At 52.6% G+C, this 27,902-nt stretch overlaps 2 protein-coding genes across 2 annotated transcripts in view; one reads left to right on the forward strand and one right to left on the reverse strand.

Annotated features, from left to right (window-relative positions):
* The first annotated feature begins 7,718 nt into the window (after nt 1-7,718).
* CD52 (CD52 molecule) lies at nt 7,719-9,352 on the forward strand. The gene is made up of 2 exons (XM_079932196.1): nt 7,719-7,849; nt 8,986-9,352. The coding sequence occupies exons 1-2, from the start codon at nt 7,796-7,798 to the stop codon at nt 9,121-9,123; spliced, it is 192 nt and encodes a 63-aa protein (XP_079788322.1). The 5' UTR covers nt 7,719-7,795; the 3' UTR covers nt 9,124-9,352.
* Nucleotides 9,353-10,781: 1,429 nt separating this feature from the next.
* The window catches only part of CRYBG2 (crystallin beta-gamma domain containing 2), a 28,379-nt gene continuing 11,258 nt past the window's right edge, over nt 10,782-27,902 (reverse strand). Inside the window, 19 exon segments of the mRNA XM_079930305.1 lie at nt 10,782-10,921; nt 11,016-11,175; nt 12,173-12,331; nt 13,865-13,988; nt 14,352-14,491; nt 15,764-15,893; nt 18,971-19,083; nt 19,212-19,244; nt 19,493-19,619; nt 19,717-19,856; nt 20,136-20,262; nt 20,423-20,559; nt 20,913-20,948; nt 21,189-21,315; nt 22,140-22,279; nt 24,161-24,290; nt 24,461-24,573; nt 24,661-24,708; nt 25,036-27,625. Coding sequence (XP_079786431.1) covers nt 10,833-10,921; nt 11,016-11,175; nt 12,173-12,331; nt 13,865-13,988; nt 14,352-14,491; nt 15,764-15,893; nt 18,971-19,083; nt 19,212-19,244; nt 19,493-19,619; nt 19,717-19,856; nt 20,136-20,262; nt 20,423-20,559; nt 20,913-20,948; nt 21,189-21,315; nt 22,140-22,279; nt 24,161-24,290; nt 24,461-24,573; nt 24,661-24,708; nt 25,036-27,625 — 4,663 coding nt within the window. The 3' untranslated portion in view covers nt 10,782-10,832.

The following is a 27,902-nucleotide window of genomic DNA, read 5'->3' on the forward strand; positions in this document are numbered from 1 at the left end:
CCTGCGCGTCCAGAGCCTGTGCTCCGCAACGGGAGAAGCCACAACAGTGAGAGGCCCGTGTACCGAAAAAAAAAAACAAAAACAAAACTAGAGATAGTTTAGTTAAGAGCATGGACTTAGACCTCTGGAGTCGTGGATCCTTGGGCAAGTTCCTCACCTTAATTTCTTCTTCTGTAAAATGGGGATAATACCCACCCTCACAGAGTTGCCATGAGAATTAAATGAGATAATGCATACAGAGTACCTGTCACAATACCCATACAGAATAAGTTTTCAAAACATTTCCTGCTTTTAACTAGCATTATCATTATCTCAGTCTTCCAGCTGTGATCTGGGTGTCTATGATTTCTGGCACCCACTTCCTTATGCCTTGGCTTAACCACCAAAGCCCTTTCTCTGCGTGTCTCAAACTGCACTTACTAATATTTTCCATTTGACCTTCTCCTCTGCATTTAGGGGAGGGCAGGCTCCTTGAGGCATTCTTTACACACCAATTGAAGACTGAAGGAAGCTACCAATTATTGAGTGTCTTGCAAGTGCCAGATGCCAAAGTTATGAGCTTTACAGATGAGAAAACTGAAGCTCAGAGAAGTAAAGTGACTTACTCAAGACTATGCAGGTAGAAAGCAGAAAAGTGGATTCAAACCCAGAACTGTCTGCCTCCAGAATCTGTGCTCTTTCCAGAAGCTCCCACTTTAGTAAAACAGGCAGGCAAAGGTAAGCCAAGGTGCAGGTGGTACAGGTCTATGGCCAAGCGAAGGGTTCAGGTGGAAAGTGTGACTGGAAGTTGGAGGTGGGAGAGCTCTCTTGCCACTAAGCTGCTCCCAGAAAGTTCTCAGAGGCTTGAGATAGATGAGAAAGTTCGAGGTCATGCTGGGGCCAAGTGTTTTGGGGGGTTGGAGCCATAGTCAGGGGACTAGCAACCTTTTACTGTCACCTTGCTCATGTTCCTTCTGCTCTTAAAGATAAGCAAGGACCAACAGCAATGGGAGGCAGGGGGCTCTGGCCTCATGGGTCCTGGTGTGCCCACTGCCTCCCACCTCAGCAAGACTGGGGAGTGAACTGGCATTTACCCAAGCACCAGAGTTTACAACATACCTCCCTCCTACCCAGGGCCGGAAGCATGGCCTGAGACTCTGCAGTAGGCAGACATTCAGCAAATATCTCGTTCCTGTGAGGGAGGTGGGAGCCCTGTAACCTGGCGGGCAGTTTATTATTATTATATGTATGTATATATATATATATATATATATATATATTTTATTTGGGCTGCGTTGGGTCTTCATTGCTGAGCACAGGCTTTCTCTAGTTGCGGCAAACGGGGGCTACTCTTCGTTGCGGTATGTGGGCTTCTCATTGCAGTGGCTTCTCTTGCTGTGGAGCACGGGATCTAGGTGCCCGGGCTTCGGCAGTTGCAGCACGCAGGCTCAGTAGTTGCGGCACACGGATCCCAGAGCACACGGGCTTTGTTAGTTGCGGCACGTGGGCTCAATAGTTGTGGCTCACGGGCTTAGTTGCTCCACGGCCTGTGGGATCTTCCCGGACCAGGGATCGAACCTGTGTCCCCTGCATTGGCAGGCACATTCTTAACCACTGCACTACCAGGGAAGTCCCCAGTTTATTATTTTTTAAAAAACATTTATTGGGGGAAGTCAGGGCCTTATTATAAAAGTATACATTTTCATCATAGAAACTTGGAAAATAGTGATGGCCATCATTTATTGAGGAAATATTATGGGCCACCAATACTTAACAAGTCTATGGGGCTGGGCTCTGTCACTTACTAGCTGGCTGTTTCTGCTCCAGCTACTCCACTGAGCCTCAGTTTCCATATCTGGAAAATAGAGATTCTAATAGAACCCACCTTGCATGATAACCCTTATCATGCAAATTAAGTTTCTCATAATATTGTCATATTGTTTTTAAAAAGATGTTTTCCAAAAACAAAGTTATGAAAATGAAACAAGAGTCTAAGCTCGCCTAATAGTTATTTTTCTGACTTATATTTTTCTATCTCCCATCTTAGATGGTTCTGGAAATCTTTCCAAGGTCTCCAGACTTACATAAGATTTGAGTGTTAGGGACTTCCCTGGCCGTCCAGTGGTTAAGACTTTGCGCTTGTACTAGAGGGGGCACGGGTTTGATCCCTGGTCAGGGAACTAAGATCCCGCGTGCTGCCCAGTGCAGCCAAAAAAAAAAAAAAAAAAGATTTAAGTGTTAGAAGGACATTGGAGGAAAGTTTGTCCAGCTTCCAAGCTCACCCAGGACTCCCTCTGGACTTCTGGGGTGGGGGCCACTTGGCCTCTTCTTGATTCCATCCTGGGGTGGATGCTCATTGCCTGACAATGGTGCAAAGGCCCTGGAATGGGAGGAGGGAGGCTCTTTCTGGGTCTGCTCCTCACCTGTGGGATGAGGAAGTAGAGGGTTACAGGGTTAGAGTGTTAGAGGGTTCTGGAGGCCTCTGTTCTTGAGAATAGAGTCCACTTTGCTTCTAGGTCATTTCCTGAAAAACCCTTACCAGTTATGACCCCTTTGGGGCTAAAGAGTTTATCAACTCCTAGCAGCTCAGGAGGGAGAGGTAAATAATAATGGAGAAAGAGGTCCTCTCAGTCCAAGCATTCCTTCAGAATAAAAACCTGGCTATCTCTCCCACCTTCCCCCTCTTCTCCACCCACATCACAGGCGCCTTGGGTCAAGCCCTCCCTATATCCTGTTGACATTTAGGACCTTCATATTATGTGTCCTGCCCTTCACCCTTCTCAGTGTTCCAGAAACTATCATGTTCTCTCCTATGTTGAGGCCTCTCCTTACAATGGGAACATCCTCCTTTGCCTTTTCCCCCTGGGAAAATCCCCCTCCATCCTTCAAGAACTAGTTCAAATGTCCCCTCCTCCATGAATACCCCCACTCCCCCCAAATAGAATTACACTCTACATTCTAGTAGGCCTGCTGCCATTATAACATTCCTTATCCTTTTTGTGATTTTTTTCTGTATGTGTCTCCTTCTTGGACTATGAACTCCTCAAGGGAAGGGATCTTTACTCATTCATCTTACCTGATACACAGTAGGTGTCAATAAATTGTCTGAAATGAATGGATGGATGGATGGATGGATGGATGAACAAACAGATGAAGATTTCCCTTGGAATGTTCTGTGGTGCTGTTGGATCACAGCCCTCTCTCAGTGGGGGTGAAAGCTGCAGGGCAGATCATACTGTAATATGTGCTGCAACCCCCTTCCTTTCTTCCCAACCTTGCTGTGTTCCATTCTGTCACTGAGCTCAAGTACATATTGAGCACTTGCCCAGTGTGAGACTGTGCAAGGCCCTGGGAACAGTCATTAAAGAACACTGTGAAACTGGGACAGGGAGTGGCCTGAGGTGTTTTGCTCACCCAGGTCCCTCTCGTTCTGCACAAACATTCCCTTTGAGTGGTCTTCCCTGAACACTAACCTATAATATGTCCTCTTCCCATTTCTCTTTTCTCACACCACTCTTTTGACTTCCTCACAGCATTTACTGAAATCTTAAATTACCATAATCTTTAATGTTTTCCCCCATTCAAATGTCAGTTCCATAATAACAGGGACTATGTCCTTTTTTTTCACTTCTGTAGCCCCAGTGTGTGCAGTACCTGGCACACAGCAGATACTTAACAACTATATTATGCTGTAATATTTTAGTATCATTTTCTACTTCTCTAACTCTCTCTTCATTTGTGTCTAATCTGATGTTAAAACTATCCACTGAGTTCTTAATTTCTATTATTGTATCTTTTAAAATTTATTAATTTATTTTTGGCTGTGTTGGGTCTTCGTTTCTGTGCGAGGGCTTTCTCTAGTTGTGGCAAGCGGGGGCCACTCTTCATCGCGGTGCGCGGGCCTCTCACTATCGCAGCCTCTCTTGTTGCGGAGCACAGGCTCCAGATGCGCAGGCTCAGTAGTTGTGGCTCACGGGCCCAGCCGCTCCGTGGCATGTGGGATCCTCCCAGACCAGGGCTCGAACCCGTTTCCCCTGCATTAGCAGGCAGATTCTCAACCACTGCGCCACCAGGGAAGCCCTCTATTATTGTATTTTTAAGTTCTAGAATTTACATTTGGTTCTTTTTTTTTTTAATAAATTTATTTTATTTATTTTTGGCTGTGTTGGGTCTTCATTGCTGCGTGTGGGCTTTCTCTAGTTGCGGTGAGTGGGGGCTACTCTTCGTTGCAGTGCACAGGCTTCTCATTGCTGTGGCTTCTCATTGTGGAGCACAGGGTCTAGGTGTGTGGGCTTCAGTAGCTGTGGCACGCGGGCTCAGTAGTTGTGGCTCACGGGCTCTAGAGCACAGGCTCAATAGTTGAAGCGCACGGGCTTAGTTGCTCCGTGGCATGTGGGATCTTCCCAGACCAGGCATTGAACCCGTGTCGCCTGCATTGGCAGGTGGATTCTCAACCACTGTGCCACCAGGGAAGCCCCTCCATTTGGTTCTTTTCTATAATTTCTAGTTTGTGGTCTTGTCTTATATGTCTTTGAATACACTAAGCATTGTTATTTAAAAGTTTGGTTGATAATGCCATTATCTGGATCTTCTGTGTAATTGTTTCTATTATCTGTTGTTCCTCTTTGTTTTTTTCGGGGTGTTTTTTGTTTTTTGATCACGTTGTCTTCAGTTTCTATGACGGGCTGGGCTGTTGTTTCCTGTTTACTCTTACTCCTCAGGTGTAACCTTTCATGGTCCCAACCCAAAGCCTAGTGGAGGGTGGGGGAGTTTACCAGGGCCCCCATTTCTTAGTAGGTCTTGAACTACAGTTTTTCTCCCCCAGCCCCATAAATCTGTAGAAAGCTCTGCTCAGTTTCTCAGCTGTCTCTTCTGGAAGTGGCAAATACTTTTAGGGGAAAAGCAGCCCCAAAGGGCTCACCTCTTTGTTCCCCTTAATTCTTTTCTTCGTTGGTAACTCCCCAGTACTTAGTTTGCTATTGCCCCATAATAAGCATTTATTGACTGCATGAATACAGGTATGCACGGCTTGGAGGTGGGAGTGATCACCTTATATTCACCCATTCATTCAGCTAGCCTAACTGCCATATTCTGTTTTTTTGTTTTGTTTTATTCATTTATTTATCTATTTTTGGCTGTGTTGGACTTCCTTTAGTTGCAGTGAGTGGGGGCTACTCTTCGTTGAGGTGCGCGGGCTTCTCATTGTGGTGGCTTCTCTCTCTTGCCAAGCATGGGCTCTAGGCGCACGGGCTTCAGTAGCTGTGCCATGCGGGTTCAGTAGTTGTGGCTCATGGGCTCTAGAGCGCAGGCTCAGTAGTTGTGGCGCACGGGCTTAGTTGCTCGGCGGCATGTGGGATCTTCCCAGACCAGGGCTCGAACCCGTGTTCCCTGCGTTGGCAGGCGGATCCTTAACCACCGCGCCACCAGGGAAGTCCCATATTCTGTTTTCTGCTGAGTTAAAGAGGTGATGAGACCTAGAGGGACCTGGTGTTGGGTCAAACTACTAGACCATATTCTTAGCAGGCACAACCTTTAGTGCAGTGACCAAGAGAAGGAGCTCTTGGAACACTGAGGAACTCCCTCTCTTTGAAGGCGTTGTAGGGGGTGTGGATTGAGATTTCCCATCAAGTCAGGTTTGGAGAAGGTGTACAGTAGGACAGGGAAGTCAAGAAATAGACTAGGTCTCTCTCCAGCTCTGCCATTAACCTGCCCTTCTTGGGCCCTCAACTTTCCCATCTGTAAAATGGGGGTCTCTCTAAGCTCTTTAAACTTTGCGACCAGGGTTCTGTCTATCCAGATGGTGTCAAGACAGAATCAAACTGCTCAGAGGGCAGGAGAGGAAAAGGTTACTGACAGACTCCAGATATCCCTTCATGCCCCAAGTCCTTATGACCCTAAAAACCCTTCCAGCACCCAGATCCCCCCACCACTAGCAGCTCAAGCTCAAATGACAGCAGAGACCCAGGACGTGGAAAAGAAATTTCTTAGGTTTCTAAGAATATTTTTGCAAATATGAGCTTGGCATTTAAGTATCCTCACAAGAATCCACAGCATGGAGAAAGGGCATCCTGGCTGGCCCCAGGGTTTAGCCCACCTTAGCTGCCTCTTTGTCAGAAGGCAGAAGACTGCCCAGTATGATGGCATCAATTTTCAGCAGAGCAATCTTGGACTTCAACATGGGCCTCTTGTCTCCTGGGCCAGTGCCCTTTCCCTGCCTCACAGACTCTCATGAACCCCCAGAATCACCCACCCCAACAGGTGCACCAAAGGCAGCTGAGACTTGAACAGAGGGTCAGGAAAGGCCTCTGGTGAAGGAGCTGATAGGGGTGGGCAGTGACAGGTAGTTGAGGGCTCCACCCACTTCCTTCCCTACCCACCTCCCCGGGGGCGAGATTCCTACCCCTCTCTCGCCATTTCCTGGCTTTCTCTCTCCAGCCTTGACTTTCAGTTCTTTTCTGTTTCTTTTTAGCCAGGGCTGGAGGCCCTAAAGGCCCACACAGGTTTTTCTGAGGCTTGATACATGAGACACAAAAGCATAGAAGGGAAGTGAAAGGTTTTATTTTTTTCACTATCTGGCATGCAAATGAGACATAGAATAGACTAAGGAAGGGAGAGTAAGTGGGGCTGGAGCTGGGCTGTAGAGCCAATCCCTGGGTCCTCCAGGAGGGAGCCAGTCAGGGAACCAAGATTTAATTGGTGACTTCTAGGAAAGCCCCAGAGGTTACATACATGGCTGCAGCTTCAGACATACCTGGATTCAATTACACATGAAACTGGCTCCACCTTTTATTACCTTGGACAAGTCACTTAATATCCAAGCCTCAGTTTCTTCATTAGGAGAATGGGGATAATTATGAAACCTACCGCAGAACCCCACTGAGAGAATAAAATGTATAAAGAATGGAGCACTGTCCAGGCACCTTTGTGATTCACCTCATCCCCCACCCCTGGCTAGAACTTCACAGCCACCCCACCCCAAACCCCTTCCCCAGCAGTTTATTAACTTCTCGACCCTCCACTAGCCCTCCTCCTATCCATCTGAGATTGACATACACAATCTGTTATTTTCTTCATCCAAATCACAAGATGCTAGGTCTTAATAAACTTCAGAAATAATCCGCTTCAGTCTTCTCACTTGAAATGAGAAACCTGAGGCCCAGGGGGAATGGGCTTACCTAGAAGCTAGGTTTCTGGATTCCTAACACAGTGCTCCTTTGTTTTCACAGGAATCTCCTCCCCCACCACCCCAAATTTTCATGCTCCCCAAGCCTTCATTCTGAACCTGTGGAACAGTCTACAACCTTATCCTGAAACCTAAATTTATCCCAGCCTTTTCTCTTTCAGCGCCTATCCCCTGCCCCAATCTCCTTTTAATTATACTGTATTTAATTCTCTGGCAGCTCTTTTGTTAAAGGCTCAGAGACGGACAGTTTCTGGCCCAGGGTCTCGGAGTTGATATGTGATTAAACCAAGATTCAATCCCCGCTATGCATGACTCCAAGCCCAGGGTTCTATTTACTGCCCCACAGGTGCCTCGTGGATGCCTACCTCCCATCCCCTGGGATGTGCCTCAGTCCCTCTCCAGAACCCACCATCTGCCAGGGCTGTAGAGCCTAGGGCCTGGCACGCTCCACCCCAAGGTCTGTAGAAAAGCAGTAGCACCCCACCCCACCCTGTAGGCCCTCCTTCCTCTCCCTCCACCCCGCCTCCCTGCCTCCTTCTCGTTCAAAAGCAGCCAAGCCAGAAGAGGCCTGCAGACAGCCCTGCGTTCATCTCCAAAAGCTGCTACAAAGAGGGCCGTTGAGAGACTCCCAAGATGAAAGGCTTCCTCTTCCTCCTATTCACCGTCAGCCTCTTGATTATGATTCAGGTAAGAGCAGCACCCCAGAGCCCCCGGCACCATCACCCAGGACTCCCCAGATCTGCCCGGCACGGGGGAGAAGGCATGCAGGCTCCTGGGCACCCAGCCTTCTTCCACAGGAGCAGAGGCTCCAGCAGGGGAACCATGGCCTCAGGGGGCCTGACTCCCAGCCTTCCAGTCCTTCTGGTTGGGATCAGCCCGCTTGAGGGCTGCCCCTGAGCAGGACTGTCTCCTGTACCCGAGGCTGGGGAGCACTTACAGGGTGCCAGGCATACTGAGGCACCCAAGGGGTGCCATGGAATAACAGGGGATTAAGAGGCTTGGGAAGACGGCCCTGAGAGAGGATGGCATCAACCCACAGGGAACCTGGGGGAATGGTCCTATGGGAGGGGGCCGGGAAATGTTCAAATGGAGCCTGATCCGGTTCTGGAGGTGGCAGGAAACCCCCCGGGAGAGGAGCCCGCACGTTCGGCAATGCTAAGATAGAAATCTCCCACTCCGGAAACAGGTAGAGGCTCGAGACCAACTGCTATTCCAAGAGGCAGCTTGGCGGCATCTCACACGTTAGTCGGTGTGGGGCATGGGAACCATCCAGTTTTCGATCAGGAACAGCCTGATCAAGCGTCGAGAACAGCTTAATCTCCATGAGGGGCAGTTCTGGTTGCAGCCTGATCAAGCATTGAGAACAGCTTGATCACCATCTGCTACCTCCTCAGGGGAGAAGCCACACCCTCCCCACCCACCTACACTTTGCCAGGTGCCTTCTCGCCAGCCCTGTCTCATGTGACCCCCATGACTGTGACGGGCTCTTCTCCCCATTCACAAGATGAAGAAACTGAGGTTCAGGGAGGCTCAGGCCCTGGACGGTCAAGGGCTGGGGCCACAGGCTCCCGTATCTCCTACATGCTGGAGGAGCTGGTGGTCTGGTGGACGTGAAAGGAAGGTTCTGTGGGACGTGGACCGGTAACCGCCTCTGACCCTGCCTGTGTTGAGGCAGGAAGCAGCCAACCATCCTCACAGGACCTTGTGGTAGAAGTTGTGGTCACTGGGGCAGGGAACTGAGAACTACTTGGGGTGGGGGCACTGTCTCTAAACAACGAACACGAACTTCAACCCCCCATGAGCTTGCCACACTTCTCTTGCAGATACAAACTGGAGTCTTGGGAAACCGGAACGCCACCGACAAACCCAGGAATGGGGCCCCAGCCCTCGGCAGCCTGGGCGGCGGCAGCACCCTTGTCTTCTTGACTAACATCGTCATCCAGCTCTTCCGCCTCAGATGAGGTGACACGCCCCAGCCCAGCCCTAGCCCCGTGCCCCCAGGACAGCTGCCACCATCACTAGCAAGAGAAGCCCCTCCCTGCCCCATCCTTGGGAGGGGCTGATGCTAGAGATGAGCAGGTTGTGGGAACTGACACGTAGAGCCTGGGGGGCCATGGCCGACACAGCGAGATACCGACATGGAGGGGCAAGCACCCCCCAGCCTGGGCTCAATAAAGTTGTCATGTACTTGGAGTGGGGTCCCGTGTGTGGTCACTGGACGTCACCAGGCCCAAAGATCCAGGTCTGCAGCAGCACCAAGGGGCCACCTATAGCCCCATCAGCAGGCGAGGTGGCACCAGCGAGCTCGCACCTCACCTGCCTTGCGCCAAAGTCCAAATGCGGAGGCCCTTCCCCTTCGAATCCCCTTGCAGGGACACGACGCAGAACCTGCCATCTTCACCCTCCCTTTAGTTGCATTTGCTTACCTGTCCCTGCGAGTTTGGGAATGATGGTCCCAGAGGACCCCACCCCCACCCCCTCCCAGACCCTGGACATCCCCAGTTGCGGAGGCTCAGAGAGCCCCCCACTCCACTGCCTCGGTGTCCTCAGAATGACAGATTCAGAGAGAAGCCCCACCACCACCAGCCTATAGGGGTTCCCAGCCTCACAGCCATCCTCCTGTCTTCAAGTCCCCAACCACTGGGGACTGAAAAAGACGAAGAGGCCACTGTCCATTTCTTCCCTGCCTACCCATGGGCTGGGAAGGCAGGAAGGACAACCCTCCTGGGTGCGGGCTGGTGGAACTGGGAGCTGAAAAGTAGGAAGGGAACTCTGGAGAAGCCCCCAAGGGCCTCGACCATCTGCCTCTTCCTGGAGGGCGTTGGCCAAGGGGACAAGTGTCTACCAGATTGAAAGACTATGTCCTGCCCTCTCTGAGCTGGGTTAGGGACCAAGACCCCCTGTTCTGGCTTCTTGGGGGCCAAACCTTTAGGACTTGAGACCAGAGTTGGGGGAAATTGAGAGGAGCCCGGGTGGGCAAAGCCATTTGAGGTGTGGCTCCCACTTGCCTTTCCCACCCCGCCCACTGAGTCCCCACCGCACTGCACTTCCCAGTTTCCGCCCCTGGACTTGTCTGCATCCCTCTGCCACCCTCTAGCCTGGCTGACTCCTTCTCATCCTCCACATCTTAGCTGAGGGTTCCCTCCTTCGAGCAGTGTTCCCTGCCCTGTGCCCCTAAAAGGTTTAGGTTCCTCCCCTGTGCATCCCTCCACTTCCATTCTCACCCAGTCACTGAGTGTATCACCATTCCCATCGGGATCCTCCACTGGACTCTGAGTGGCTTGAGGGTGGGGACCAAGGGGCTTGGTTCATATTTGTGTCCCCACAGCCCAGTGCCAAACCTGGCTCAGAGCAGGACCTGAGAACACATCATTTGGGGTGACTGCATACAAGACCACACTCAGCGGTTAGCCTGGTCCCACTGTTCCCTCTGTGGCAGACGGGGGCCTTACCTGGGCCCCAGAACTGGAGCTGGGAGGGAGGAAGCCCACCTGAGTACAGGCAAGTAAGAAGGCAGGTGAACAAATCCTCACTCCCACCCCCAAATACCAAGGCGCACAGAGATGAGGGTACCTGGGAGCATATTATAAAAGTTTATGTTACAACAAAAAACCCTATAAAAACATTTCATCCCAGGGAGCGCCTCCAGGGCTGCGGGGTGGGGGGAGGTTCAAAGCACACGGACAGTCCAGATCTGGGATGCCCTGTCCTTGGCCAGCTCCCACAGCACTGCGTGGTCCTGGTCGTAGCCCTGGCCACCTGGGGGAGGGGGTAAGAGATGGGGAGATGGTCAGAGAGAGCTGGGGACTCTGCTGCCTGCAGGGGCCTTCTCCCACACACATGCTCAACTTACCCTTCACATCTAGGATCCGGCCTTCAAACATCTGGCTGCAGATATGGCCTGATTCACTGATGCTCCACGTCTGGCGGGGAAGGCGGCTCTCAGCCCACAGCACTACCTTGGAGCCGGTGCTGGGGGTGCCAATCACCTGCAGGCTCATGGTGGGGGCCACCTGAGGCCCCAGGAGGTCGTCAGGCACTGGCCTTCCCCACAGAGACTCCACCAAACCCAAGACACCATTGACACACCCAGCTTTGAACCCTGGCTTGTATGGACTGTGACTCTGGGCAAATCTAATCCTTCTGAGCTCTGGTTTCCTTGGGGACGGCTGTTGTGAGGGTTTAATGTGAGAAACCATAAAAGGGCTGGAAAAATATGAGCTCCTCCAGGAAGCCTTCCATGACTGACTCCTGAAGCACAGGCTTTAGCAGCAGACAAGCTTCCCCATACTTACTGGCTATGTGACTTTCAGCCAGTTACTTAACTTCTCTGTGCTCGTTTCCTCACCTATAAAATGGGAAGTATAATAGAACTTGCTCCCTAGTGCCCTCTAGGGATTACATGAGGCATTCACATGAAGAAACCTGCAAGGCGCCTCCCTCCAATGCCACCTTCTCGGGAAGGGCTCCCCTTGTCAGAGCTACTGATACTTCCTATTTTCCTTTCTTACTGTATTTTTCCTCTATTGCATTTTTTAACACCTAAGGTACTAAGATATTTTACTCATTTGTTTCTTTCTCTCCCCACTAGGATGCAAGCTTCAGGAGGGCAGGAGTTGTTTCTGTCTTCTCACTGTTATATTCCCAGCACTTAGAACAGGGCCTGGCACATGGCAGGTGCTCAGGAAATGTCTGTGGAGTAGATCTATCATTATTAATAGGATCCAAATCTGTCACAGGATATCAGAGCTGAGTGGTCCCTTAGAAGCATCTGGTTCAACGCTCTTGTTTTGCAGACGGGAGACAGGCCCAGAGAAGAGCCCAAAGTGCCCAGGGGTACACAGCCTGCATTCTCCACCTCCACCAGGGTCCTGGTGTTTGTGTATCTCTCTGTCTCTCTGGCCAAAGGCTGGGTCCTGTTCCTGACTGGGAACAGGCTGGGAGTCCCAAAGGTAGGCTTAGTGAGGGTCTGGGGCCCTGGTGACCCTGTCCCAGTCCCTAAACTGGTACCTGGTTCTTCAGCAGCCCATCCTCGTAGTACCAGATACAGCTGCCTCCAGCTTGGGGCTCAGAGACCACCACGCGGCCCGCCTTCATGTCCTCCATGTGGTCCGGCACTGCCAGGAATCCCCCCAGGGCCGCATTCCAGAGGTGGAAATAAGCCCGGCGCTGGTGAGTGGGGGGAGCTGAGAGTCAGAGGTCTCTGGGCAGGGATGCTCCCACTTGGGCCCCCAAGGCCCTCAACTCTGGACCCTCCAGTATCCCAAGCTCCCAAGCTCTCCCTCCTGCCCCAAACCATCCTCGACCCTGCTTCTAAGTCACCCCTTCTTTCTCACACATATGCCGGGGGCACATACACAGTGCACACGCACACAGTTCCACATCTGTAGAGATACACACAGAAACACTGGCAGATACACCCAAGATCCACATGGTTGTACAGGAGTGCCGCAGATACAAACACATGGATACACATCGAAATGTACGCTCACACTATTTGCTCCCCCAGCCGACTCCGCGCCAGGCGCTTATGTTTGCCAAAAGTTTGGATGTGTATAGGAATACAGATGTGCACACACACTTACAGAGAGAAATGCACGCACTACCCATGCTGAAGAGGTACCACAGCAGGGCGGACACTGGGCTGTCAGACATCAGACCTGGCTCGGCCCCAAATCACCTGGGGGTCTCGGATGGTGGTGACAGTAATAATAGTAATAATAATAATCACGGCTAACGTTTGTTGAGTGCCTAACCATTCAAGCACTGTTCTAAGGGCTTTACATCATTATTATCTTCAATCCTCTAAACACCTCTATCATACACAGCACCCGCATTTTAAAGATGAGGAAACTGAGGCCCATGGAGGTAAAATACTTGTGAAGATTGCAGAGCAAATTCTTGTCCACTTCTCTGGGCCTTTATTTCCCCATCTGTAAAATGTGAAGGTTGGAGATAATCTCCAAGATTCCTTCTAGCAATGATGTTATAAGAGTCTGAAATAGGGACCACACAAGTTTCCTCACACAAAGACACACACTTTCAACGGTGTCACAAGTACAGGCACGTGCAGTCATAAATATACTCTCACAGATGTACAGGGTGAGGGGATGACAAACATCCCCCCACAGATCACCTCCAGAGGACACATGCATACAAGTGATATCACAGACGCAGAAACGCCCTCAGATGGGCACGCGTGTGCGCGCGCACACACACACACACCCCCCTCTGTGGCCATGCCTCCACATAAATGCACATGCACATAAATGAGACACATGTCCAGACATGCACTCACAGACATACGGAAACACAAGTACAGACACAGTGTTTCAAAGTGAAGTGTGCTTACCACTGGTGGGTGGTACAGGAGATAATTTTCAGGCTTATGTGGATAAGCCTTATTGTTAAAAATTTAACGGTAATGAATTCATCACAATGTCTATTAAGGAAAAATCATACATACACATCAAACCCATGATCTTATAGACATGACTCCTTAGGGTAGGATAAAGTAAAAAAAAAAAGTGAGTTGGTTTAGAGGAAAATATTAAGGAGACAATGGTTCAGAAGGAATGATGGTGTGACAAAAATTGTGACAAAAGTACACAAAGGCTGAGTCTGGGAAACATGAGAAACGCACAGACAGACAAACAGCCAGACAGACTGGCCCAGACGTGCTCAACCCGACATGCTACCTACCTGCTTGATGGGGTAGAGGGAGCCCACCCTCTGGGTCCCACTGTACGTCAGCCAGTTGGTGATCTCGCAGCTGCCCACCAGCCACTGGCGGCCCCGGAAGTCGCTGTGCTGGCACAGCACCCAGCTGGGCCCCGCAAGTGCCGCAGACACAGCGAGGAAGACAGACAGGCAGACAGGCAGGCAGAAGAGGAGGAGCAGCCGTCAGAACATTCTCCACCTCCTCCTCTCTCATGCCCGGACTCCTCTGCCTGGGGTTCAGGTCCCGGAAGGGGGTAGAGAGGGAGGCTGGGAGGGAGCTCTGGGGTTTGCAGGGCAGAGGAGGGTCCTGGAGAGCACCTCGGGCTGGGGTCCAAGCCCTGAGGGCCAGTGACCCTTCCCCCCTCTCCCTCCTGGCGTGGAGGGGAGTGCAGTAGAAGTGGGGGAAGACCTGGAGGCCCCCGACCTCCCTCCCTCCCTCGCAGCCCCCGCATCCCCGCGGCACACTCACAAGCCCCCCTTGATCCGTACAGACAGCACGTGGTTGTTGAAGCCCTCGGCTTGCAGGCTCCGCAGCTCCCCACTGAGCTCGATCTCCTTCCCCTCGAAGCACTCCAGGCCATACAGGAAAATGGATGGCTCTGAAAAGTGCTGCGGCCGGGGGCACAGAGAAGGGGTGAGGCCACGAGAGTCCCCGACTCAGTCCCTCTAGTTCCAGACACCCCAACTCCCAGAATGGTCTTTCAGGTTCTCTTCCCTCCTGAGCTCCACCCCACAGGGCCCCTGACTCCTGGATGCCGCCAGCTGGGTGGCCCCCGGGTTCTCAGATGTAGCATGTGCCAGATAGAACCCCCATTGCCCCTCAAACCTCCTCCCCAGCAAATGGCGCTTCTAAGATGAGTGACAAGAATAATACTGGTCATTATAGCAGTTCTCATGTATTCAGGGCTTACTACACGCCAGGTTCTGTGCCAAGTGCTTTACCTGATCTTATTATAACTTCTCAACTGCCCTATAAACAGGTGATATTATTATCCCCACTTAGAGGGAAACTGAGGCTAGAGAAGGTAAATCACTTGCTCAAGGCCCTAAGGCCAGGCTTCAGAACCAGGTCTGTTTGTCTTCAGAGCCCAGCATGTAGTTGTACAGAACCTGGCTCTGTCTATTATCAGCTGCGTGACCTGAAGCAAGTCACGTGACCTCTCTGTGCCTCAGTTTTCACGTCAGAAAAAGGGAGAAGATAATAGTTATATGGCTCATAGGGCTGTGGTGAGGATTAAATGCCTTAGTGCATGGGAAGCCTTTTACACACTGCCCGGAGCATGGTACAGCAAACACCAGCTGTTCTGCTTGTGTCACTCCCACTGGCCACCCAGTCCATAACCAAGTCCTACAGACTCCAGGTCCTTCATCAGCCCATGTCACTTCTCTCCACATCTTCCTAGTCCAGGACATCATCATTTGTCCTGGATCACTGTAGCAGCAGCCCCACTGCCTTCCTCCCGCCCACCGTTCCCCCCACGCAGCAAAGCCACCTTGCTGTTCCACTCCTCCCTGCCCAGAATCACCACCTCATCGGTCGCCCCTGCTCCCAGCCCACCCCTGAGTGCTAGTCCCTCCTGGCCCTGTCCCACCTCAGTTTCAGGACACAGCACTCTGAGCTGTAATCTTTCTGGGTTCCTTGAAGGCAGGGCTGTGTCTGATATATTGCAGGGCTCCAGGACCTATCTCAGCAGGGGCTCAATAAATCCCTAGTAAGCTGACCTGGCTTTGAAGCCCTGGGGTCAAGGGGACCTGGGGTGGTTCTGAAGACTGGGTTTAAGCCCCAAAGCCCACTCAGCAGGGAGAAGAGGCTCTGTGTGTGGGCTCCCCCAGCAGCAACCCCTGCCTCAGGGGTGCCTGGAACTGGAGCAGGGCACTTACCAGGGGCACCTTCTGGAGAGAGCCCAGGACCGTGGAGGCCAGGCAGCCCATGGCTGTGAGAGTGGGGAACTCGCCCTCAGAGAGAATGTGCTGCTCACCCTCAAAGTTCTTCTCATCAAACAGGATCCAGCTGGGGAAGGAAGGGGAAGAGTGGGGGGATGTGAGTAGATATTTGAGCCCACCCTCTCCTTGGCCTGCCCAGGCCCCCCTGAGATACAGCAGAGTGGATGCAGACTTGACGGGGATCCCCCGGTCCAGGGGAGGCCAAGGACAAATGAGCATTGCAGCAGCAGGGACTAAGGTCAGACTTAAGAAAGGACTGAATGAAATCATACCGCCCTTCGGGGAAAATTTGGCAACATCAAGCAAAACTCCATGCACAATTACTCAGCAATCCCATTTCTCAGAATCTATCCCAAGGGTCAGAATCTAACCCTTCAAAAACATGAAATGACACATACATAAGGCTATTGATTACACACTGTTTGCAGTGGCAGAGTGGGAGCAGCCACATGTCCATCAATTGGGGATTAATTGAATAAACTAAGAATCTGGAGTGTACCACAGCAGTCAAAAAGAATGAGGAAGAGTTCTTAAAGGGATATAAAGTGATATCCAAACTGTTAAGTAAAAAAATCAAGGTGGGGCTTCCCTGGTGGTGCAGTGGGTGAGGGTCCGCCTGCCAGTGTGGGGGACGCGGGTTCGTGCCCCGGTCCGGGAGGATCCCACGTGCCGCGGAGCGGCTGGGCCCGTGGGTCGTGGCCGCTGAGCTTGCACATCCGGAGCCTGTGCTCTGCAGTGGGAGGGGCCACAGTGGTGAGAGGCCCACATACCGCAAAAAAAAAAAAAAAATCAAGGTGCATAACAGTGTTTACAGTATGCTTCCTTTTAAAAAAATTGAGATATAATTCACAAACCATAAAATTCACTCTTTTAAAGTGTACAATTCAGTGGTCTTTAGTATATTTACCAGGTTGTAGTATGCTTCTTTTTGTGTAAGAAAATGGAGGAGGAGGAAAACCAAACATATTTGGTTTCTATAATTATATGTAAATTTATGAGTGCATATTTGCTCATATCTTCAAAAAGAAACAATGGATGAATAAACTAAACACACACACACACACACACACACACACACACGCACAAAAGATTACCTATAGGGGAAGGGAGTGGAAACGGTAGCAGGGACAGAGATGAAAGCTATTGTTTTTTTAAGTCTTGACTTTGGAAATATTATGGACTGAATGTTTGTATCTCCCCAGAATTCCAATGTTGAAGTCCTAACCTCCAATGTGATGGTCTTTGGGAGGTAATTAGGTTTAGATGAGATCAAAAGGTTAGAGACCCCATGATGGGATTAGTGTCCTTATAGGAAGAGGAAGAGATAGGAGCTTTCTTTCTCAGCCATGTGAGGACACAGCAAGGAGGCGGCCATCTGCCAGCCAGGAAGAGAGCCCTCACCAGGGAACCAAATCAACCAACACCTTGATCTTGGACTTCCAGCCTCCAGATCTGTGAGAAAATAAATTCCTGTTGTTTAAGCCACCCAATGTATGGTATTTTGTTACAGTAGCTCAAGCTGACTAAGACAGGAACACTACAAATATTTTATGTAATTAGAAAACAGAATTAAGTAAAAATGAGAAGTATTCATAAAAATTAAAATAAACAAAATAAATGAACCTAACTGTGTATCAGGTTGGTGGCATAACTGCACAGAAAAAAGTATTATTTCAAATGTCTTAAAAACACAACAGTTTGAACTGTACATACCTAATGGGATGTAGGTGAATGTTCTGAGGACAAAAAGAACAACAGAGAGACCTCAAACAGCTTTCACTGGTTTTTACTGTTAGTAGTAATATCAGTATTATAATTTTGAAACACCTAGCGTGCAGATTTTGGTCTCCAAAGAGCATTATGCATTAAAAGCAACCAAGATTCTTTGGGAAATGATTCCCGGTTTGAGGCAAAAAATGTACAAAATGATCCTGGAACATCTTACTGCACCAGAAAAACAAGGAAGTTATAAAAAAAACTATTGGGGTCATATAAAAAATACCCAGGAAGCAATTTGGAGGTGCTCCCATTTGCCAAAGATGAAACAATTTGAGTACACAAAAGAACAAGTGACTCCAAGGGCCTGGAGCATTTCATATACATAAAAAACCCGTGAGTTCATAACAATACTTTAAAAAATCTTCATTGGTCAGCTCTGGAGGTTGCTAGGGCACCAATTCAGAAATTATTCTGAAAATTGATAGAAAGGGGCAAACACTGATTCTTGGGAAAAGATCAAACGGCCTTTTTTGTATAAACTATTTCAGGTAAACAAATAGTTGAAAAGGGAAAGTTCTTCTTTATAGAAGTATTCCAGCCAATATATGTATAGGGAATAACAAAACTTAGAAAATCATTTTGTAACCTCTAAAGAAATAATGGGTCTAGGCAATTATCATCAATGGATGCTAAAAATCTTTAGGTGAAAGGTCAGAGAGGAATCTTATAATGTAGGGATCTTCATATCATTAAAAATGGGACAGCTAGACATGCGCCTCCTGATGTGATGCAGTGGGAAGTATACATACCACCTCTCATAGTCTTCTTGCCAGCAAAACAAAACAAAAAACCCTGGATCTCATCAAGCCTCTAGATCTAACTACCAGTTTACAGGAAGTATGGGGCACAGAGGAACAAAATTAAAACACCACCAGGAAGCAATCAGGTAAATACAGAAGATGGGAAACTTACAGGGCAAATTATTGGGTTCTTTAAACGAGTAAATGGTATAAAATAAAAAGAAGGGAAAGGTACTGTTACACATTATAGATCAAATGGACCACATGCAATGTGTGGACCTTGTCTAGATCCTGAGAAAAACAAACCAATTTCACAAAGGCATTTTTTGAGATAACGGGAGGAATTCGAACATGGACTGGGTATTAGGTAATAATAAATTATTGTTAATTTACACTATACTGTCTACAGTTTTTACATTTTCTACTAAAACTTTATTTTGCTTTGTTTGCTTTAAGAGTGAATGATTTGGGATAGAATAGCTAATCTCAAGGAAGCCAAAGGAAGGAAATCATTTGCAACAAAGACCTCTAATTACAGCCTCGATTTCCAAGCTGAGCTAAGTGCTTCTGTGCAGGTGCCCCCCGCCCCCCTCCCGCCCCCGTCTCCCCTTCCCCACTTTCTCACCTGCCGCCGTGGACCCGGCAAGATTGGGGCTGGAAGGAAGGGGGAAGAGAGGTCTGGTCATCCTCAAAGGAGATGTGGTCGCCCAGGAAGTCCGGACCGGAGAAAAGCTGAATCTGGCGGCAGACACGGAAAGAGATGAGAGTGAAGGAGGGTGATGGAGTGGGACAGAGAGAATGGGGAAGTGGGGGAGAGATTTGAAATGAGGGAAGAGGAGACATAGGCCCCCCCACCAGCTCCTTACCTTTGAGACAAAGTGCAGACTGTGCTCCCCGACCTGAAAGGAGGGACCGAAGTTTCGAGATTTAAGGGGTGTGCTAGCCCCCAGCCTCAATTCCTCTGGTTTCAGTATTCCCGACCCTTTCCGCAGGTCCCTCACCCTCCAGGTCCGTATTAGCCCCGCCCCTTCCAGGAGGCCCCGCCCCCAGGAGCTCCAAGCCCTGTTGTTCCAGTCCCGCCCACCACTGCTGGGGGACGCCAAGCCCCTCCCCTCTAAGAGGCCCCGCTCCTGCGGCGGGCACACACCTGCAGGACCGGCTGCAGAGAGGCGAGGGCGCTGTTGCTTGCGCCCCAGTCGTCGCAGTTGCGGTACACGCCTTTCTCCAGCACGTACTGCTCCCCGGAGAAACCCACTTCCTCATAGGCCACCCACCTGCAGGAAGGGCGGGGCGCGGGTCAGCGTGGAGGAGCCAGTACCTCTGCTGGAACCGCCCCCGGCCGGCCCAGCTCCCGGAGCTTCCGTCACTCACACGCCGCTGAGCACGTGGATGGCCTGCGTTCTGGGGCCGTGTCCCGCCAGCTGCACATCCGGCAATGCCTCGCTCACCTCCACGCCATGCCCCTCAAAGTCCATGGCCTCAAACAGCACCACCTCCGGGTCCCCGAAGTCCTGGGCCCCAGGGACAGTCAGGTTGCTCCCGCCCACCGACGGAAACCCCTGGGAGTGCCCAGACCCCAAGGACGGAGTCCACCAAGGGACTTTGCGGTGAGGTGATCAGTGTGGGCTCGGGAAAGGCATTAGGAGGGAGAGAGGCTAGACCTCAGGGAACACTTCCAGGTGCTCTCGAGAACAGGGAGAGGAGGCGCAAATTCTTCCCTCAACAGATTGTGCTGGGGTAAGTATGGCTGTGGCCAGAGGCAGAGGGATGTCCCAGTTGCTCTTGCTTACCGTCCGGATGACTCGCAGGGAGGTCAGCGCCTTGTTATAGCCTCCCCAATGTGACCAATCAGCGTATTTTCCCTCCTCCAGCAGATACTGGTGACCCCGGAAACCCTCCTTCTCGTAGCCCACCCAGCTGGGGGAAGGGGGAGGCAGACAAACAGACTCAGTTACAGGAAGCCCATGGATGTGTAAGAGAGCTGACCCCACCCCTAGGCAGACCAGGTCACTTCCCATCCCGGAGGGTAGAGGCTAGTGGGGAGGATGAGGTAGAAGGAAGGGTCCTGAGTCCTCACCAGCCCCCAAGAACTTGCAGGGACCCCACAGAGGCCAAGCTGGGGCTCTGGCCGTCCTCTGGCTGCTGCAGGTTGTAGATGTCTCGGCTCACTTCCCAGCTCTGGCCCTGAAAGCCTGGGGCCTCATACACTACAGCCTGCGGGGGAGAGGGGCTGTGTGAGGTTGGTGGGGAGTGATCTGGACCCAGACCCACCCAGCCACCCCAGGATGACTCTACCCAGCATCAACCCAGAGCTAAGCCCTCCCACTCCCTCACTGAGCCCCAAGCCCTTACCTAACTCCTGTCTCTTCTCTGACCTCTGACCTGGTCCTTACACATCAAAAGCCAGTTCCCAGTTAGCCCATCGGGTTTCCACCCCGCCCCTCCCCAGCCCAGCCTCTAGCCCCCAGCTCCCACCTCTCCCACCTTCTAGTCCAGGCCGTGATAGCCACACACATACAAACACCCCACCCAAAGGTCCTCTTTGACCCTGAGGCCCAGATGCCTACCTTGGGCTCCCCTGGCTTCTCCACACTTGGGCATCCCTGCAGAGGAGACAGAGCTGAGACACCAGCCCAGAGGTGCGGGAAGACAGATGGGGCTGGTGACCTAGGGTTTACTTGTTCCTGGAGCCCCTAAAAATGGCCAACCCCATGTCCTCCCTCTCCCCCAACCCTTGGACTAATCCTCCCTCTCCTCCAATCCCATTCCCAACAGGAGCTCCCAGGCCCAGCCTCTTCACCCAGACTACAGGACGAGCCTGTTTGGGACCACCTGCTCCTTACCAATCTCATGGGCTTCAGGGAGCCCACACTGGGATCTGATGCACCCCAGGCCTCTGGGGTGGGGTACTCTCCAGGCTCCAGGATGCAGGGAGTGTCTTCAAAGAAGGGCTTGGGGTACAGAAGCCACCTGAGGGGAGGCAGAGAGGCAGCTGCACCCCAGACTCCTGGGAACACAGATTAGTGGATGGGGTGGAAGGGGTAGAGGGGGGAAAGAAGTTTTGGGGGAGAGGCCCCCATCAAGGGGACTCTGGAGGACATTTCAGGCCCCCATAATTTCCTGCAGCAGCCACTCCATTGATCTCCCCTCCTCCGACCTGGCCCTCTCTAATTGCACACAGCGGCTGAGAGTTCTTTCCAGCAGCCGGACCTGCTTAAAAACTCCTGGTAATTCCCCATTAGCCTCACAATACAGTCCAGCTACACAAAGAGGCCTTTTGTCCTGTCCCCCTGCCTTCCTCCTGGACCTCACGTCTCCCCACTTGCTGCTTTCTTTGGCCAGAGTGAACTTTCAAAGTCAGTCTCTCACTTCTGGGCCTTTGCAGGTGCTAGTATACTCTTTTCCCCATTCATTCATTTAACAAATATTTAGGGGCATCTACCCCATGCCAGGCCCTGTTTCAGGCATCAGAGATACAGTAGTGAACAAAACATACAAAGTCCCTGCCCTCATGGAGCTTAGATTCTTCTGGGGCTGACTCGTCCCAGCTGAGGAGTCTCCTCCTCCAGGAAGGCTTCTCTGACCTCAGGCCGGTTTGGTGCTGTTCTGTACTCCCACAGCCCCGTGTCTCTCCATCCTGGAACTCTGGATTGCCACTGTCTGCTTGCTTGCCTGGCCCCACCAGTAGACTGAGCACTTCTTGAGGGCAGGAACCATGTCCTGTCACCTCTGTGTCCCCAGCACCCAGCACAGTGAATGTTAAATGTAGGGTTCCCAGAACAGCCCAGACTCACAGTCCTGCGGAGACAGTGGCAGATGCCACCTGCAGAGGCCTCTCCAGGCCCTGGGGGTCCTCCAAGGCCTTGCTTAGCTTCACTTGCTCCCCCTTGAGGCCCTCCTCAGAGTACAGGCTGATCTCTGGGGTAATGTAGTCCTACGGAAGGAAAGGGGTGGAAAAGTGAAGTATAAAACAACAGCCCTCAGAGACCAGCCACACCCACACCTTCTTCCCCAAGTCTGTCCAGCTGGGGACTTCTCCCCAGAAGCCAGAAATGACTAGAGCGTTCTCTGAAGGTCAGCCAGACAAGCCTGGGACCAAAGCCCTCACTGGTCCCGCACTGGCCCTTTGGGACCTGAGGCCAAAATTCCCAGTAGGAGCCTGCCAAGTGCCATGCCCTTTGCCTTGCAAGGCAATGGTGGCGGGAGGGGCGGGATAGACAGCCACTTCCTGAGGTCTCACTTTGACCCTTCTTTTGTATACAATTCCAGACTGCATACAAATCTCTATGCCTGTCCAGACTGGCCTCCTCAACCCAGGAAGCTGCACCTTATCCCAGGAAGCTGCAGGTCCTCTCTGCATTCTGGGTGTTTCTTCCTCACTAGGGCCGTTTTCATTCACTCACTCCATCAAATGTTTATGAAGCACCTACTGGGTGCAAGGCATATATATAAGGGCCTGTCCTACCCCTTCTCATTTGGTCTTCCCAACGAGAGTTATTACACGCCATTCACAGGCTAGGAGTGAGGCTCAGTGAAGTTAAGTGGGCCGCCCCAGGGCACACAGCCTGTAAGTAGCAAGACCAAGAACAGAGCACTGCAGTTTTTCTTCACCGTTGCAACCCAGCACGTCCCAGGTGCCTGATACACACTAGGCACCCAATCAGTGCTGAATGAATCAAAGGAACCCAGGTCCACTGGACTTCAAAGCCCTTGTTTTTTTCTTGTACCTCATTACCTCCCACGTGAAGATGACTTTATTGTGAGAAGCCCACAGTAAATTGTCCACAAATATTTGTGTGTTTCTGGAGAGGCTCTGAAAATTCTTGTCCCCTCCTTTGCGTGGCTGGGCCACTGCCCTAGTTAAGATTCTCATCCTCTCTTACCGGGAGGATTTCAACAGCTCTGAACTCAGGGTTATTTGTCCTTCCATTAAAAACAACAACAAAAAAAACAAATTAAAAAAAAAAAAACAAAACGTCGGCTAGGCCCTGCTTTTAGATCTTTGTGTTCTCATCTGGGTCTCCCTAGTGGCCAGGACGGCTTTGTCAAGCTTAATTTTAGCAGTTTGTAAATTTGTGTTATGAAAACAATATTATTTTTCCCCACTTTACAGATGTGTAACTATAATAAGACTATGTCTTTTCAAACCACATACCCCTCCCTCAAAATTCAGAGGCTCCCCTTGGCTAGAAATCACAGCCCTTCCTGGTCTTCCTGTCTCCAGAATCCCTGTCTTTTCTCCTCCTGGCAACCAGAGGGATGTTTCTAAATCTCTAATCTGTTTATATGGCTTTTCTGCTTCCAACCCAGCCCTCATACCCTAGCTTGACCATGAGTCCTACAGGGCAGAGAGCAGATCTCCCAACCTACTCATTGCCTGGCACGGTGCCGGGCATACAGCTGACATGAAAGAGCATCTGTGAGCACGTGAATCAGCAGACATCCATGGCACCTTGGTTCTGGCCGTGGGCCTGAAAGCTTGGGCCCGGGGTGGGGAGGTGAGTGCTCACCCCTACCCATTTCTGTTGCCCTGACTGAATCCTTCTCCAGCACTAGCTGGAGCTACTGGAGTTTGGCCTCTGCCTGGCCCCTGCCTCCCCAAGCCAGGCTGAGCACACCCAGAATCCTTTTCTTCCCCACTGGCTCCGAGGTCGGGACTTTACAGGGGAGAACATGATAAACCCTCTTCAGGCACCGATCCCATATGATCTCTCCCAGAAATTCCAACTCTAGGTACCTGAGGCTGTCTCCCTCCTCAGGGCCTGGGGCTTAGGGTAGATGGGCAAAACCTGGTCCCCCACACCCAGCCACTCACCCGGACAACCCTCCTCAGGGAGCCGATGGCTTGGGTACTCCATGCTGGCCCCAGAGCTCCAAGTTCCACATCTCCTTCAGGCAGGACCAGCTTCTGGCCCCGGAATGCCGGCTCTTCGTATAGCACCCAGCTGCGGGCACAAAGACCTAGGGTCACTGAGTGGGGAGACGATGTACCCACGAGACAGGGTCTCTGGGTAGCTGAGGGGGTTTCTGCCAGGCACTTCTCACTGGGCACTTCCCACTGCCCTCACATCCCCCAGGTTCACACGCAGGACCCCGCCAGGAACTCCGGACTCACCAGCCTCGTACCACCCGTATGGAAGCCACGCGGGCCCAGCCGGAAGCATCAGCAGTGTCTTCCCAAACCTCCCTGCTGCTGCCTTGGCAGCCAGGCTCCGAGAAGAGCGTCATCTGGAGAAGGCACAGAGGGGGTCCTCGGGCCCTGTCCACAGATCTCCCACCTCCTGCTGCCCCACCCATTTGCCCCCCACTCCCTACCTTTCCAGGCCTGGTGTTCAGTTTGCCCTGGGTCTTCAATGCTGAGCTCTGGAATGGAGAGCGGTGATAGATCTTATGGGGTTGCCTCCTTACTGTCTCCCCCAACCTGCCATTCCAGGAACCCCACATCCTCCCTATGGCCCTCCACCCCCAAAGAGCTGGCCCACAAAGGATGCTACACTTGCTCCCAACCCCCAGGTGCCCTTGGATAGGGAGACGGAGGCCCAGAGAAATGTGGTCACACTGAACTAGACCTCAGACCCATGCCCCTGGCCCCTGGAGACTCTGCCCCCAGTATCATGGTCTTCACACCATCCAAACCCTGGCCCAGATGAGGCCAGGCCCCCTCCATTGCCCACCCAAGGCCTCACTTACCCACCCCTCCGGGGACTGGGCACATGCGGGCTTCTCTGGAGGTGGCCTTTCCCTGTAGAGCAGGGGCAGCTGTCCTGGCACCTTCTTGAGCCCTGGTGCCCTGTGGGATGGTAGAGCGGGTGGTTTTGTGTCCAGTGGTTCCAAAGTGGGGGCCTCCTTGAGGGCAGGCACCAGGCCCCCAAAGAGAAGGCTGCCTCCAAGACGGGAAGTGGGCCGGCTGCCTGCCTGCCACTCTGGCCCGACTTCTGGGTAGGCGTCCTTGGCGCCTGCTGTGTGCTTCTTCATCATCTCCAGAAGAGAGCAAGAGACCTGGGGGGGTCGGGCAGGGTGGGAGTCCCAGGAGGGGCCGGGCCTGGCTTTCTCCTGCCTGCGCTGGAGATTTTCACTGTCGCTCAGGTAGGGGTTCTGTGGTTCCTCCTCCTCCTCCTCTCCCTTTTCCTCTTCATTTGCTTCCAGTGCGGGCACCCCCTGGGGGCTGGGTCCCAGCACCCACGGCCCAGGCTGGTCCTCCTCGATGGCAGGCAGCGTGGCGTATATGGCCAGGGAGGAGGAGCGGGGGGATCGTGGCAGCCGGTGAGTGCGGAGGATCTCGGGGGGCTCCATACTCCGCAGGGTGTCCAGGAAAATCTCCAGGTCAGCGGTCAGGGCCACCTCCTCCTCCTCCCTTGATGGCTCCGGGAACGTCTTGCCCTCGGTGGAGTCAGGGACAAGCTGGGACTTCAGGCTGGCCTCTGCTCCTATCAGCCTCGGGGCAGGGGGGCCTCCTGGGCTGAGGGATACCTTGCCCCCTGAGGAGGAGGGGGCAATGAAAGCAGTAGGGCCCTGGACAACTACTTTCTGGGTGGAGTATGGGACAGTAGAAGAACCAGGGCCCTGGACAACCTCTTTTTGGGTAGGAGATGAGATGGAGCTCTCCTCAGATTCCTGAACCTCCCCTTCCTGTTTGGGGGGTGGGACAGCAGGAGCTGTCAGGCCTTGACCAGCCTCCTCCTTGGTGAGAGGAAGGGCAAGGCTGCCTTCAGTACTCTGGACAACCTCTCTTTGGGTGCTAGGGCTGCCTTCTGGGGCCTGGGCAACCTTGGTTGCTTTAGGGGATGAGTCAGCAGGAACCCCAGGGCTCTGCACTACCTCTTTCTGGGTAAGGGAGAAGATAGGGACATTTTCAGAGTCCTGAACAACATTATTCCTTGGGGAGGATGGAGCAGAAAGACCTCCTGGACTGGTGACAGCCTTCCTTTTTGTAGAGGATGGAGCAAGAGATTGTCCAGGGACTATAAGAACCTCAGGCTTCACCGTGGGCAGGCTGGTGGCAGCAGGGGGATCTGGATGCCCTTCCCTTTCGACGGAGGGCCAGGCCTGGGGTCCCCTGGGCTCGAGAGTCAGCTGGGCCCTAGCATGAGCAGGTACTTCCGGCTGCTCTGGGGGGTGACCTAGGCCCAGGGAGGGGGTTTGGGTCTGGAGTCTGGGAGAGGAGGGTACTGGTGTGTGACCCTGAGAGGTCTGGAGAGGGAGCTGGGTGGGGCTGGATGCTCTCTGCACGCTTGGGACCTCATGGACCCTGGCATCTGGGGCTTTGTCCTGGTCTCGGTCCGGGTGGGTTGCAGGGACATCCTGGTTCTGAGGCGGGTGGGCGTAGTCCGGGAAGCCTGCGGGAGCCAGGACAGATCCGTCCTCTGGCTCTGCTGTCCCCGTCTCAGGCGGCTGCCCCGGGGCTGCACCCTCTGTGCTGCCCAGACCTGGACTCCTTGTCACAGCAGCCAGGGGCCTGGGAAGCCGGCTGGTGGGTGGGCTCCACCCAGCAGGCACAAGGCTACTTAGCAGCTCCAGGGCCTGGCTGCGGCTGGGTGAGTCCTCGGCTCGGGGGCTCACCACCGCTGCCTGCACCACGCGGGCAGCATTGCGGCCCCTGGGCAGGGCCTTGCTCGGGAGCGGTAGCCCCACAGAGTTCGTCACAGAGCTGTTCACCTGTCGGTGCACGTGTCCTCCCACCACCATGGTCGCCCGCACGGTGCGTGTCACCTGCCGTTCCTCGAGGCTCCGGGAGCTTCCGCCAGTGAGACTCACACCCGGGCTGGGCCTGGGCTCATGGGGCCCATGCACCGGCGCCAAAAACTCAGTCTTGGCCGTGGCTCCTGGGCTCAGTGGCTCAGTCCTGGGGTCCTGGGGACTGCCATCACCCTGGTCCACAGCCTCCTTTGGCCTTCCCACTGGCCTTTTCTCCTTGGGGGGCAGTGTGTACTTTTTGGAAAAGATGGGCCCATGGCTCTGGAGGCTTTTGGAGCCAGCCCTGTCCCCGGGACCCCGGTGATTCATAGTCTCTTCTTCCAGCGCAGCAAAGCCATTGACTTCCTCCCGACGGTGGCCATACTCAGACATCTCCTCCTGGCGGACTTCCAGCTGGGGCCCTGATACCAGGGACACCTTGTGAAAACGGTGTTTGCTCTCTTCCTGGGCAGGGGGCCGCTGCCGCCATGTCAGTGTGGTACTCACCACTCGGGCCTTGGCCCGAGCTGGGGGCCCACTGGCCTCCTCCTTGTTGGGCCCCAGCAACGGATCCTGAGGTGTCCTTGGCTCACTGTGGTCCAGCTCACTGCAGAGGGTGCCGGGAAGAGGAGAGACAGTGTCGGGCGTGGTCAGGGTGGCTGTCTGCAGTGCAGAATCACTCCCCCTGCCAAGGTCAGGCTGAGTAACCGCAGGCAAATCATGTGAGCTTTGGAGCCTTTGTTTCTTCATCTGTAAACCGGGCACGATACTCTCAGATCTCCCACCCCTCTCCCTACTTTCAGGTGTTCTCCTTTGCCAGGGTCCTTCAAGGGGTGAAGCTAAGGGCTAAGCCTAGAAGGAGAGAGAAGGGAGAGAGCAGAAAG

The sequence above is a fragment of the Stenella coeruleoalba genome (assembly GCF_951394435.1).
Source record: "Stenella coeruleoalba genome assembly, chromosome: 1".
In the NCBI taxonomy this organism is placed as follows: Eukaryota; Metazoa; Chordata; class Mammalia; order Artiodactyla; family Delphinidae; genus Stenella; species Stenella coeruleoalba.